Source organism: Mustela erminea, chromosome 14 (assembly GCF_009829155.1).
Source record: "Mustela erminea isolate mMusErm1 chromosome 14, mMusErm1.Pri, whole genome shotgun sequence".
Taxonomy (NCBI): Eukaryota; Metazoa; Chordata; class Mammalia; order Carnivora; family Mustelidae; genus Mustela; species Mustela erminea.
The window spans coordinates 674,257-689,597 of NC_045627.1; the positions used below are offsets into that span (position 1 = coordinate 674,257).

Sequence of the window (15,341 nt, forward strand, 5' to 3'; positions counted from 1 at the left end):
TGCCGAATTACTTTTTGGTTCTTTCTACATTTGAAATTTAACTTCAATTTTGGAAAACTATAGTAACCAAAGTAGGAAAACCATTGCTATAAAGACCATTAGCTAAGACTAAATGGCACATTTTAATCCGTAATATAAACAATAAGGTTGTGAGTGATTTATTTAAATAGTTAGTTTAGTATTTATACATTTGTAATGATATATCCATCCTTCTCCAAATAAAAGGTTTGTTTTACCAAACACGAACAGGAACATAGAAATTAATACACAAGGCAAACATTCAAAATGTCTGGCTGATTAATAAAATGACTGGTATTTTTCTAAATTTTTGGAATTAAATGCTAAACACTTATAAATTACTGGCAATACAGAGTAGGAATACGGAAGCCGCTTTCTCTTCTATCCACACTCTGATCTTTGATTTGCTGAAATCTTCACGGGAGTTTTATACCTTAAGAATACTGTTCACATTGATGACCACCTCAGCCCATTCAACGGATTCCAATGATGTATCCTTTAAGACCTGCTCCTCATGCTCTAGCAAGCACTCACAGACCGTGTCTACCTGGGACACCTGGGGAAGTACAGAGAAGGCAATACTTAAAACAAAAATTATGGCAATGCGTAGTAATTACAACTACCCAGAATCGACTCAAGGGGCTTTTCTCATCAAGGAATATCCTCAGCTAATTAGCCAGAATAAAACAGCGGATGGTGAAAATAAATTTAAAGAAAGTAGAAAGAGAAAATAATGTTCAAGGGATCCTTGAGCAAAAAGGTTTGAACTACATGAGTCCACTTAGACATGGATGTTTTTCGATACAGTACAGTAAATTTCTCCTTTATGATTTTTTAAAACACTTTGTGTGGGGGGTTAGCACCCTTAAGCCTCCACATTGTTCAAGAGTCAAATGTATGTAACTTCTTTTCTAATTTTTTTTGTCATTATTAACACATGAAGATAATGAAGCCAAAATGTTCTTTAAGCACTGAAACACCTGTTTTCCAGTTTCGGCCCACAGTGAAACTCCCTGCCTTTATTTTATTTACTTATAAAAGATTTTATTTATTTATTTGACAGAGAGATCACAAGTAGGTAGAGAGGCAGGCAGAGAGAGAGGTGGGGAAGCAGCTTCCCTGCTGAGCAGAGAGCCTACTACGGGGCTCGATCCCAGTACCCTAAGATCATGACCTGGGCCAAAGGCAGACACATAACCCACTGAGCCACCCAGGCACCCCAAACTTCCCCCCTTTATTAAGTGAATATTTACTTAATACATTAAGAGTCTGTATAGCATTGAGCACGCACAGAAATAACAAGTGAGGTTTGCTGCCCTTAAGCTTACAAACTAGCTGAGGGAACAAAACATGCAAAATGTGACCCCCCAAAATCATCTTTTAAACCCTGTTCTTCCTTTTCTATTTCAGGTGTTAGTCAAAGGCATCCTAACAGACCCAGCAAGAGACTTTTGGCTCATTAAATTTGTAAGATTAAATGCCAGAAGTTCTTAATACTGTTAATGTGAAAATAGTAAGAAAGCATGTATGACATAAAAAAGCAGAAGATAAAAAAGCAGGGATGCCTGATGGCTCAGCCGGTTAGTGTCTGCCCTTGGCTCAGGTCATGATCCCTGGGTCCTGGGATCAAGCCCCAATTCGGGCTGCTTGCTCAGTGGGAAGTCTGCTTCTCCTTCTGCCTCTGCTGCTCCTCCAGATTGTGCTCTCTCTCTCTGACAAATAAATAAATAAAATCTTTAAAAGTATACATAAAAGCAAATAAAATGTCAAAATACTTGCTAAACACCTTCACCACGAGTGAATACTCAGTGCACACTCAGTGATTTCAAACACTATTCCTACGGGGACCCGACAGGCTGTCCCTTAAGCAATTAACTCTATGGAACCCTAGGATTCAAAACTACACCCCAAAGGAAACAAGACCAGTAAACATCATGAAGAATTAAGATAAACGGTGACATCGGGGTGCTTGGGTGTCTCAGCGGGTTAAGGCCTCTGCCTTCGGCTCGGGTCATCCAGAGTCCTGGGATGGAGCCCCGCATTGGGCTCTCTGCTTAGCAGGGAGCCTGCTTATTCCTCTCTCTCTGCCTGCCTCTCTGCCTACTTGTGATCTCTGTCAAATAAATAAATAAAAATCTTTAAATAAAAAAAATTTTTTTTTAAAATGGTGACATAGAGTCTTAAACATTACCATTTTCCATATGGAGCGTTCTTTTGAAGAACCAATCACAGCTTTGGTTTTGTTCTATCATATTCCTAAGGTATTACTCATGAATTATAGATCCAACTGGTAATTTCCAGATTCTTCCTCCCTTCTTCACCCCCGTTAACTGGAAAATGCAGGTATAATGAATTAACTAGTATGCTTTCCACTTTGATCCAAAAACAGAAAATGGAACCAGGCTCTTACTCAATTCCTTCAAAGAATTTGTTAATAACTTCTTAAAAATTTTGCTTTGCCATGTAAAATTATGTATGAACAAAGACCAAAAAAGAACACGAAAGTTACATCAGTTTGTGAAAGGAATCTATATACCTTAAGGATCCTCCTACCTTCTTCCTCCCTTCAAACCCCAATAGCCTCTCAAACGTGAGGCCTTGAGAGACTTACAACCCCTCGTTTCCAAATACCTTTCCTTAAATATACGAAAACCTACTAACTCTTCTCACAGTGCTCCAGTCCTTCCAGCCAACAGGCTAGACGGCTCTTCTAGACTTGTTCAGAGTCTCAGAATGACCAGTGACGCAGTTACCGCTATCCGCCCCACTGTCCTCAGTCCATACACTCTCTTCCCCACCATTCCACCCTCCACCATGTACTTCACTGTCTTAGACCCTAGGATGCATTCTTCACTGTTCCCAACTCCCCAGAATCCCAAGACATTTTCACCTTTACCTGGACTGACCCTGACACCTGACACACCCAACAATTAACTTGGACAACGGTCCTCCTGCAGGGTTTTTGGGATAGTACCCACCTCTTCGAACAGCTCTGACATCAGATAACCTCTTTCTCCCAAATAGTACTCTTTTTTTTTTTTTCAAAGATTTTATTTATTTGTCAGAGAGAGCGAGCGAGAGTGAGCACAGGCAGACAGAGTGGAAGGCAGAGTCAGAGGGAGAAGCAGGCTCCCTGCAGAGCAAGGAGCCCGATGTGGGACTCGATCCCAGGACGCTGGGATCATGACCTGAGCCGAAGGCAGCTGCTTAACCAACTGAGCCACCCAGGCGTCCCCCAAATAGTACTCTTATCCAACTTGTAGGTGACCTTCTCTTTAGCCTTTCTTTGCCCACTTCTATTTCTGACACCATCACTCTCCTCCCCTTCCTCCACAACAAAGAGTTAGGGCCAAATGCAGACACCTGTAAGTTTAGTCTGTAAGCTTGACTGGGGGTAGGGGAGTGCGGGCTCTGCATACATTCCTTTCAGACTGTTTAGATCATGAAATTTGAGGTGAACTGTTTTTCTTTCACTCAGATTTTGGGGATATTTCCTACATTTGAAAAATAAAAAAATTAAACAAAAAAGTGCTTTGCCTTACATCCTTAGGAAAAAACTAACCCAAATATACAAGAACAAGGCATTCTTAGAACTAAATGCATTTATGGAATCAACAGAAAACCTGAAACTATTTCAGCATCTTAAATTATCTTTAAGTTACAGTACATGAAACATAGCTGAACCTTAAATAAGACAGATTTAAACCGCGTAGGTCCACTGATGCACAATTTTTTTTCCATACCTACAGTATATGAATTCAATACTGTGAATTTATTTTCTCTTCCTTATGTAAATTTTAACATTTCCTTTATTATAAGAATGAGTATATAATACTGTATATAACATATAAAAAATGTGTGTTAATTTGACTATTGATAAAGCTTCTGGTCAACAGTAAGCTATTAGTAGTTAAGTTTTTGAAGTTACACACAGATTTTCCACTGTGCAAGGGGGTTCGCATATTGTTCAAGGGTCAACTGTATCAAGAAGAAAAAAAGACTTCTGGCATAGCCTGCTAGATTATAGCTAGAATGTAACAGGGAGGAAATAAAAATGAGATTCACCAAATAGAATTTAAATAGAATTAAAGTTCCTCACAGCTAAAAAAAAACAATTTCAAATTGCTGAGCTGCGAGAAGAGCTCAAACCATTAGTGTCACCATCTTTATAGGGAGAGCGAAAAGTCTCCCCTGCTCCTTCATGAGGTTGTAAAGTCGCACAAGAATAAAAGCTGTATACTATTATCACAATGGTCAGCGGCACCAGCTGGCCAACGTCTTAATCTGTTCTCCCTCGGAAGTTCACAGCAGGGTTTTCTTTTCCTTTGAAAATAAATCTGAGTTTAAAAGCAAGGTAGAGAGTAGGATCCAAGGTAGCTGAGCTGAGTTTAGTGAAGGGACAGCTTATGGTGGTGCTAGCAAGGGTCAGAGGATCTAAAGGAAGGTGCTGCGTCCAGGGCTAGCAACAGGCAGCCCCTATTAAGCCCAGGGATGAAGAGGCCCTGGGCGGAAGGAGTTACAGGACACGTGGAGAGCAGCCAGTAAGAAGCCGCAGTCTCTGACAGAAGGCACAGCCAACTGCAGTGGAAGCAGGGAAGGAATGAAGCTGGGGGAATAAAAGAACAAGTATTAATAGATAAGCACTCCCAACCTGATGGTGCCTCACTGTTATCAAAGACAACAGGAAGGCACAGAAACCCACTGACAAGTTGCCCTCTGGGGCATCAAGAGTGGATTTGGAGAGGCAAAAGGAAAACATCCAGCAGACAGTAGAAAACAGTCAATTTTGCAAGCTCTAATTTATAGGGAATGTAATAAATAAATATGGAGTCCTATTTAAAATTTCAAAAAGATATTTTTGTCCTCAATCTTCTCCATTATGTTTGAGGCATGATCAGCAAATGGCAGAGCTCTAAGAAGCCACATTAAAAGCAAAAAACTCCTCTTACTTCTCTAAAAAAGACATCTGCAGGAGTCAGGTTGGATGGGATTTCACAGTCCCTCTTGTTTAAAGCAATCATTATTGCTGTGTTCACCAGGTCAGAGAGCCTCGAGTGGTAGTTCTTGAGAACAATGGCGGCTGATAACTTCTCGGCGTGCTCGCAGAGCAACAGTCGGGTTGCCATGGGCATCCCTCTGACTGCAAAAGTATGAAGACGTCCAAATAAGCCAACCTGGTGAAAAACAAACACATGTTCTTAGAAAGCATTTATAGTAACACACAATATAATGCAGGCTTATCTCCACCAGCAGCACAATGGGTACAGAGCCACTGACCTAAGCTGTCCCCAACAAAGTACCTCAGCTATCTTCTCCTTTCCACTGTTTTAAACACACACACACACACACACACACTCTCTCTCTCTCTCTCTCTCTTCAGCCAGAGGCATGAGCAACCATAATAAAGTACAGATGTTCCTTTTCTGAGATTAAGGTTATTCCACTACTCTATCTTATTTCTCATTTATTCTGGTTATCAAAAGCATAAAATTGCTCTTTTCTACCTAACTCCTCAAGGTTCTAGATCTCTGTGAACTAGAAACTCAGCAGTCTCCATCTTTAGTGACTAATTTCCATGGAAACTAAAAGCCATGGGAAAGGTGGAGGCATCTCTAATCCTTTGCCCTACTGCCTCTGATTGACCTGATGCCCACTTCTGTCGTGTTACTACTAGGTTCTGGGAGTTCTTCTAAGCTTTCTCATCTGATAAAGCATTAACATCCCAACCAGGAAGAAGCCAAGAGACATATCTAAACACTGAATACTCTTCCAAATTTTATTACTGAGTGACTTGATTTTTGTATGCTGAGGTTTATTTTAAATAAAATACAAAAAAACCAAAAATAAACAGTGCTCCAAATCCCCAGAAGTCCTACTTAAATGGGCAAAAAACACAAATGGTTAGAAAACGTTTTTTTCCCCTGAAATTAGATTTCTTTTACTACAACGAGCTCAAAGAAACAATGGGAAATCTACCTTTTGCTCAAAGGGCTAAAAACGGTTTTCTGCAAATCCCCCATGAGGTTAGTGACAGTCCTCTCCCTCTTCTTTTTTTTAAGTATAAAGAGAGCCCTACAGTGTGTAATGGCAAGCCACAGGAGCCACTCTTTCTGTATAAGAGACATCTGAATCCCTGAGGAACATCAGCAGTCAAGACAGGAGGAACAAGTGGTAATTGTAGTGAAAAGGCAAAACAACTTGTGTCTTGGAAGTCTGGTTTTACGTATGCATGTCAAGAACAAACACTGCAACATCAGGCAGCTGAACACAAAAGACAAAAGTTGACACTGTAGGTCTTTTTCCTTTTTCTCTGTGCAAAAAAAGCTCATTTTTTCTAAATGAGAGAAGACTGTTCTTTCCGAGATTTTATTTATCTGACAGCATGAGAGAGAGCACAAGCAGGGGAACGCAAGCAGAGGGAGAGGGAGAAGCAGGCTCCCCTGCCGAGCAGAGAACCCAAAGTGGGGCTTGATTCCAGGAACCTGGGACCATGACCCAAAAGCAGGGGGACACTTAACCAACTAAGCCACCCTGGCGTCCTAAGAAGACTGTTTCTACACTGTGACCTGACATGAAAATGCTGTGTGCCCAGGGTGCCGTGCCCAGCAGCACCTCTCACTGACACTATTGTGAGCAGAGAATCTGGACAGTAAGAGGATGAACATGACCTCTCGGCTGGAAAGCCATTTCTTGTCACTTTGCTGAAGTCAATACTTAAACTGCTCAAAGAAAAGCTGCACCCTGACTTTGGAGCATCTACAGCCATTACAGATAAAGACTATCAACTAAGAGGACAGCACACGTGAACCCTTCATTCACGGAATACGACCAAACAGAGAGTGGGTCTGATAAACTGGGGCCAGAATGAAGGATAATACAGTAGGTCAGACCTCAACGCTCTCGGGAACATCCTCTGCCACCCCTAGTGAACCAACAAAGCCAGGAAAGAGGCTGTGAAGCTCTGACCCATGAAAGAGAACAGTACAAAACGTTTCATAAAGGCATCTCTTCCCAACACACTCCCTTTGGGGCTCAACCAACAGTGCAGGGCTTGTGAGGCATAATGTGGACACCAGAGCCCTCAGTTGAACTTGGTCTGCCACCTTGGATTCCCCATGGTGCAAAGAGAACTGGAACCCTGTCAGACTCCCGGCACTATTTCACTCACACTGGTCCCTTTAAAGTCTTCTTTCCTCAAGCCAGACCCCTAAAGGACCATGGATGCAGTGAGGGTCTAGACTCATGACCCATAAGTCAATCTGTAGTCAGAGCAGGAGGACTTAAACCTGATGAATTCTACTCCGTAAAACAACAACCATCCGTGAGTTGGGGGTATCAACAAGGTTTCTATGAACGGGAAGACTGAACCAGGATGTGCAAGGCCGGATTTTAACGCCTAGGCCTAGCAGCCAGGAGTGACTCAGGCACTGAGTCCCAGCCTGCCCTGACTACTGCTGGAATAGGGGTGCCGAGGGGGCACCTGCTCAGTGTTCAAACAGAGTCCTCACACAGAGGGGGCTAGACCTCTGTGACACTCCTAAAGCTCAATGTACCTACTACCTTTGCAAAAGACAGGCATGATTCTTGTCTGCACAAGTGCAAGATCTGCTTTCTTAATTCCTTCAATAGTAAAGCAACACCCTAGAAAAGAAGAAACGTGGGAAAAACCACATGGCCTTTCCCAGTGCTAGCTGTCTGTGCTGGGGTATGAGTTGCAACCTTTCACAACTCTGAAAGCTACAACACAGGTTACCTAGCTAGGGCAGTCTGCAAAGAGTCATCTTTTTCCCTCATAGAACACAAGAAAAAGGGAGAACTGACCCACGCTGCAGTAGGTCACCATTCTGGAAATCTTTCCACCACACTGTCCATGGCAAAAGCGGAGAGCCAGGCTTGCACATGGTTAGAAAACTTAATACTATGGAGAGGTAAGAGTCCTCAGCCCATTCCCTACTGGAGCTACAATTAAGTTTCCCTATCTTTATCTGCTTTTGTGGCATTCATATGCTAGGAGGCATTTTTTTTTTTTTTTTAACACAAAGGAGTCACACTATATTGTCTGTACCTTATTTTTTTCCACATTAACTCTTTTTTTTTTTTACATTATTTTTAATGACCATGGAATAGGTCACTGAATCAACCTGTCTTAATTTATTCAACCTGTTTACCTGGTTATTTTAAAGTAAGAGTTGCATAGTCCAAAAAAAAAAAAAAAAAAGAGTTGCATAGTCATTTCCGATTTGAATTATCTTCCTGGTTCCCCCACAAATACTGTAAATGCAGTTTTTACCTGAGGGAATTTTGCCTGCCTGCTTTTACTCACCTCAGCACGGCAGCACTGCCAGTGAAGTGATGTCTACATATTAGCGTCACTCAAGCCACATAACAGGAGCACAGTAACTTCCTGCTTCTAAGCTTCTCCAAACTATGTGTGAAGACATATGCTTCCCTCAGTGCCTGAAAACTGGAGGCAGACGTACTGTCCTGAGGCCTTGATATTCTCATTCTCTTTAGCATGAGATATGGCCTTGTTGGCACAGAGTCTGGCTTGAGGAGGAGAACCTCATATTCAGAAGTATTTCCTCAGGAACACCTGGCTCAGTCAGGTAAGTGTCTGCCTTCAGCTCAGGTCATGATCCCAAGGTCCTGGGATCGAGTCCCACATCGGGCTCCTTGCTCAGCAAGAAGCCTGCCTCTCCTTTAGCCTGCTGCTCCCCTTCCTCATGCTCTTTCTCTCTCCAACAAATAAATAAATAAAATCCTTAAAAAAAAAAAAAAGTATTTCCTTAGATACAAGTATCTGGTTATACAATCGTTTATGCTAATAATAATTAACAATTCATAATATGCTCTGAAATATTAAAAGTAATTCAAACCTAAAGGCATAGCCATAATGGGGATTTTGATCCAGCTAGGTATTACCTGGCAGTGGACATGGTTTCCAAGAGCTGAATGACTCCAGCAGGGTTTCTAAAGCCCAGGAAGGCTGTGCCAAGAGATACAGCAACTGCTCCTACCCATGGCTCTCTCCCCCTCTGATAAATTAGTGTCTCCTCGGTGTCCCATAGTAAGGCATGAACTCCTTCCATCCCAGTATATACGACACAACCCTCCTGCCACATGACTTTGGGCCTCCTCCCATCAAGAGTTAGAATCCATTTCTCAATCCTTTTCATCTGGACTGGCCGGTGACTTGCTTTGACCAATGTCACTTTGGTGGAAGTGACATTTTTTGACAACTAGGGTAAGACCTGAGGAAGACTATAGCTTCTAAGTTCATCCCCATGGAGGGCTGTCCTGAAACCACAGAAAGCCAGTTCAACCTAAAGGAGAATTACAGACTAAGTAGGAGAGAAGAACCATGTGGCCCAGCTGACAGACTGACATCCAATGTCAGGCGAGAGATGCTTGGGGACCTTCCAGCTCAGCCCACCCTAAATGCAGTTCAAGGAGTAGTCCAGCTGAAATCCATAGAAAAACTGCCCAGGTACCCGAAAGAATTGTTTTAATCCACATTTTGGGATGGTTTGTTAGGTATTAATAGTTAACTGATACACCTGACTAAATAAACAATTACATCAGAACAAATCTGTCACCTCCCCCCTCTATTACTCTGTAGTCTATCTAAACCACTTTAAAAAGAAAGGAGAGAGACTTGAATGATTGGAGTGCCCTTGCCAAGACAATAAAAGTAGACAGGAGCCAAACAATACATTACAAACATTCTGGAATCATCTAGAATTGACCTGTTCAATAAGGTGGCCACAATCCACCAAAGTGATGATTTAAATTTAATTAAAATAAATTAAAAACAAATACAGTTCCTCAGTTGTACCACCCACATTTTAAGTGCCCAGCAGCTGCCTGTAACTAGTGGCTACTGAGTAACACAGATATAGAACATTCTCATCACCACAGAAAGTTCTATTAGACAGCATCATAATCTCTTTAACATGAAGCATTACCAATTTTGGAAAAAACAAGCAAAAGTGGGATTAAATGTGTTCATTTGGTTATATAATATGCTTGGGAGCCACTACTGATCAACAAGGGCTAATTAATCGGCTTCACATAGAACAAGCAGGATTTGTTCCAACAGTCCTTCAGTATCATTTGCTAAGTGATACTGTGTAACAATTCTGTCTAGCTGCAAAAACATATTCTAATTTTAGGCCCAATATAAATGGGGGTACTCCATTAAAAGAAAAACAAACAAACAAACATAAACTTTGATTCCATTAGAATCGAAATTATAACCCAAAAATCAAAATCATCAAAATCATTGTCATTGCCTTACTATTCTTCACGATCTTTTCAATAATACAAAGCAATTCATGAAAACCTAAGTTTACATAAAACCACACAGGTATTATAGAATCTTAAAAGAAAGTTGAAGCATTTCTGTAGAAATACACTGTTTTTCTTCTTTTCAGCCTGTTTTCCATGCAGCTTTTATACTTGAATAGCTCCCCATCCCCCAACATCCCTGGACTTATTTACTTTCAAGACAGCAAAGAAACTGGAAAACACTAGTGCTGTCCAACCCCACAAAACACCTCAGAATAAGAAAGGATCTCCCACTGTCCTGGAGAGAGTGACAAAAGACACAGTAAAGTCGGGTGTCGTGGCCATTCTTGTTCACAGCAAGTAGGATGCTTACTTGGTGAATAAAGTCCATAAGGAAAGAATGGGCCTTCATCTTGTCTTCCAGCTGGTGAAGAATAATCAGTGATGTATTGCTAAACCCAGGTGCTTCTGTTGAAACACAAGAACAAAATTTAAACACATAATGTACTGGCTTTACAATAATTACTGCTATTAAATTAAAAACTTAAAAAATATCTATACACCAAAGGAAACTACCAACCTTTTCATGGAACTATTTGTGACTATTTGTAATATTACCCAAGATTTTAAAAAATTTAGATGAAAATTTTGGTAGTTTGACACAATTCATACCATATTTATTCAAAACACAAAACCTGTTATTATTAATCATTTATATCATTCTAAGCTTGCCAGCTCAAAATGAAGTCAAAGAAAAAAGGTAAGCACTCATGTTTCCTTCTTAACCCTCTAATGAGGCTTAGCAAACTTGCTAAGTAGCAAATCAGAGGGAGAAATGGACACTGCAGACAGTTTGCTGGTACCTGGGAAAGCTGAGTGCCCGTGATGCTGCGGTGGAAGTGTAAGGACAGTCACCCAGGGCAGAAAGGAAAGCACAGAGCAGAGACATGATATGCTCACTTCTATATGCTGAGATTAGCTCATTGCCGCTCATTGGGAAATTTATAATTTTTATTAGGCAAATACAATGATTATGCCAAAATTATCATTTAATTTGGGAGCTAATAAGTAGGTGCCAAATGCTTATCCATGCCACCGATTTCCCTTTAGAAATTAAATGGTAAGAAAGCTAAGTAGGGCTAATTAATCTGCTTCACATATAACAAGCAGGATTTGCTCTAACAGTCCTTCAGTTTTTATCACATAGATATGTTCTGAGCCTTTTTCAAAATCTACTATAAGGTAAGTTATAACCTTTAAAAAAAAGTAAACTAATAATTGCTTCAAAAACTAAAAAAAAAATGCTTTAAGAAATGCTTTAATGGGGCGCCTGGGTGGCTCAGTGGGTTAAAGCCTCTGCCTTCGGCTCAGGTCATGATTCCAGGGTCCTGGGATGGAGCCCTATATCGGGCTCTCTGCTCAGCGGGGAACTTGCTTCCCTTCCTCTCTCTCTGTCTGCCTCTCTGCCTACTTATGATCTGTCAAATAAATAAATAAATAAAATCTTTAAAAAAAAAGAAATGCTTTAATAAAGAACCATAATATGCTCAAATCATATCACTGCATAGTATGAAAAGTAGAAGTTCTTACCCTCAGGCACAGACTCAGCCCACCGTGGATCAGACGCTGGGTAGTCATCCACCAGATCCACACTGATTTGTGTAACAGCTCTGTCTAGTTCACAATCAGAATCCAAATCAGAACGGGAGGAAAACAGCTCATCAACCATCATTTGAGCATGACCTAGATCTTTTCTGAAATAAAATTAGAAAATAGAAGTATTAAAGGAGGCAACCCATTTTAAAAATTCACCATGAAAAAGTTAACTATGGGGGCATCTGGATGGCTCAGTTAGAGAAGCGTCTGCCTTCAGTTCATGATCTTGGGGTCCTGGGACTGAGCCCCGAGTCCGGCTCTCTGCTTGACGGGGAATCTGCTTCTCTCTTCCCCTCTGCCCCTCCTCCCGCTGGTGCTCACTCACATGTTCTCTCTCACACTCACTCTCCCCCCCGCCTCTAACAAAGAAATAAAATCTTTCAAAAAAGAGGAAGGTAATAGTTTTTAGTCCAAAGTTACCTTTTCTAAAAAAGATTTATTTATTTGAGAGCGCCGAATCCTAACCACTAGACCACCAGGGAAAAAAGATTTATTTATTTATTTGAGAGAGAGAGAGAAAGAGCATGCCAGGGGAAGGGAAGAGGGAGAGAAGCTCAAGCAGACTCCCCACTGAGCTCAGAGCCCCACACAGAGCTCAATCTCACCACCAGTGAGATCTTGACCTGAGCGAGTCAGACACTCAACTGACCAAGCCACCCAGGTGCCCCAAAGTTAACTACTTTCAGTAACATTTATTTAAAAGGAGACAATCATTACGCATTTATTAATGCAATAATTATATGTTGAGTATTTACAACATGCTAGGCACTGGAGCCAGAATGACAAGACGTTAAAATACACTCTAAGAGAAAACCCAAAAGACTCCACTCCAAAACTGCCAGAACTTATACAGGAATTCAGTAAAATGTCAGGATATAAAATCAATGCACAGAAATCAGTTGCATTTCTCTACACCAACAGCAAGACAGAAGAAAGAGAAATTAAGGAATCAATCCCATTTACAATAGCGCCCAAAACCATAAGATACCTAGGAATAAACCTAACCAAAGAGGCACAGAATCTATACTCAGAAAACTATAAAGTACTCATGAAAGAAATTGAGGAAGACACAAAGAAATGGAAAAATGTTCCATGCTCCTGGATTGTAAGAATAAATATTGTGAAAATGTCTATGCTACCTAAAGCAATCTACACATTTAATGCAATTCCTATCAAAGTACCATCCATCTTTTTCAAAGAAATGGAACAAATAATTCTAAAATTTATATGGAACCAGAAAAGACCTCGAATAGCCAAAGGGATATTGAAAAAGAAAGCCAATGTTGGTGGCATCACAATTCTGGACTTCAAGCTCTATTACAAAGCTGTCATCATCAAGACAGCATGGTACTGGCACAAAAACAGACACATAGATCAATGGAACAGAATAGAGAGCCCAGAAATAGACCCTCAACTCTACAGTCAACTAATCTTCGACAAAGCAAGAAAGAATGTCCAATGGAAAAAAGACAGCCTCTTCAATAAATGGTGTGGGGAAAATTGGGACAGCCACATGCAGAAAAATGAAATTGGACCATTTCCTTACACCACACACAAAAATAGACTCAAAATGGATGAAGGACCTCAATGTGCGAAAGGAATCCATCAAAATCCTTGAGGAGAACACAGGCAGCAACCTCTTCGACCTCTGCCGCAGCAACATCTTCCTAGGAACAACGCCAAAGGCAAGGGAAGCAAGCGTAAAAATGAACTATTGGGATTTCATCAAGATCAAAAGCTTTTGCACAGCAAAGGAAACAGTTAACAAAATCAAAAGACAACTGACAGAATGGGAGAAGATATTTGCAAATGACATATCAGATAAAGGGCTAGTGTCCAGAATCTATAAAGAACTTAGCAAACTCAACACCCAAAGAACAAATAATCCAATCAAGAAATGGGCAGAGGACATGAACAGACATTTCTGCAAAGAAGACATCCAGATGGCCAACAGACACATGAAAAAGTGCTCCATATCACTTGGCATCAGGGAAATACAAATCAAAACCACAATGAGATATCACCTCACACCAGTCAGAATGGCTAAAATCAACAAGTCAGGAAATGACAGATGCTGGCGAGGATGCGGAGAAAGGGGAACTCTCCTACACTGTTGGTGGGAATGCAAGCTGGTGCAGCCACTCTGGAAAACAGCATGGAGGTTCCTCAAAATGTTGAAAATAGAACTGCCCTATGACCCAGCAATTGCACTATTGGGTATTTACCCTAAAGATACAAACATAGTGATCCAAAGGGGCACGTGCACCCGAATGTTTATAGCAGCAATGTCCACAATAGCCAAACTATGGAAAGAACCTAGATGTCCATCAACAGATGAATGGATCAAGAAGATGTGGTATATATACACAATGGAATACTATGCAGCCATCAAAAGAGATGAAATCTTGCCATTTGCGACAACATGGATGGAACTAGAGCGTATCATGCTTAGCGAAATAAGTCAAGCAGAAAAAGACAACTATCATATGATCTCCCTGATATGAGGAAGTGGTGATGCAACATGGGGGCTTAAGTGGGTAGGAGAAGAATAAATGAAACAAGATGGGATTGGGAGGGAGACAAACCATAATTGACTCTTAATCTCACAAAACAAACTGAGGGTTGCTGGGGGGAGGGGGTTTGGGAGAAGGGGATGGGATTATGGACATTGGGGAGGGTATGTGCTTTGGTGAGTGCTGTGAAGTGTGTAAACCTGGTGATTCACAGACCTGTACCCCTGGGGATAAAAATATATGTTTATAAAAAATAAAAAAATTAAAAAAAAAAAATACACTCTAAGACTTCACCAAGGACACAGTGTCACAAGAAGCCAGAGAGTTAAATAAGTAGTTACATGTATACTGTGACATGAAAAGAACAGAGCAGTTGCTACAGACCACACAGAAGGGAAACCAAAACCATCCAAGGGGCAGGGAAAACTCCCTGGAAGAAAGGGTGGATAAGCAGAGGCCTACAGCTACAGAAGGGGAGCAGCGAGGCTGAGGGGACTCTGGAGAGGGGTACACGGTGGCATAAAGAGCACACATCACACCTGTGAGTAAGTACGTCCATATCTTAGCAAAGAACTGAGAGCATAGGAAAAAGGAGGTCACCCAGGGAAGAAGCCTTCCAGGGCAGACTCTCAGAAACACCACCAATCAAAAGGCAGAATACATAAAACCTCACACACCATGTCATGGAGTTCTGGCACTAGAAGGCACTTCTTAGGCACTAAGAAGAAAGTGTCACAATCTGTTCTATTTTCCCAAAGGATCATCTTAGGATATGGACAGGGGGCAGAAATACTCAGATAGGAAGTTCCTGTAGGGGCGCCTGGGTGGCTCAGTCATTGGGTATCTGCCTTCAGTTCAAGTCATGAT

The 15,341-nt window shown here is 41.2% G+C and overlaps 1 protein-coding gene across 1 annotated transcript in view; it reads right to left on the reverse strand.

Annotated features, from left to right (window-relative positions):
- The window catches only part of NUP133 (nucleoporin 133), a 56,573-nt gene that overhangs the window by 16,130 nt on the left and 25,102 nt on the right, over positions 1-15,341 (reverse strand). Inside the window, exons 13-16 of the mRNA XM_032311857.1 lie at positions 11,896-12,059; positions 10,679-10,773; positions 4,968-5,192; positions 452-574 (exon numbers count right to left, since the gene is read on the reverse strand). Coding sequence (XP_032167748.1) covers positions 452-574; positions 4,968-5,192; positions 10,679-10,773; positions 11,896-12,059 — 607 coding nt within the window. The remainder of the gene's footprint in view (positions 1-451; positions 575-4,967; positions 5,193-10,678; positions 10,774-11,895; positions 12,060-15,341) is intronic.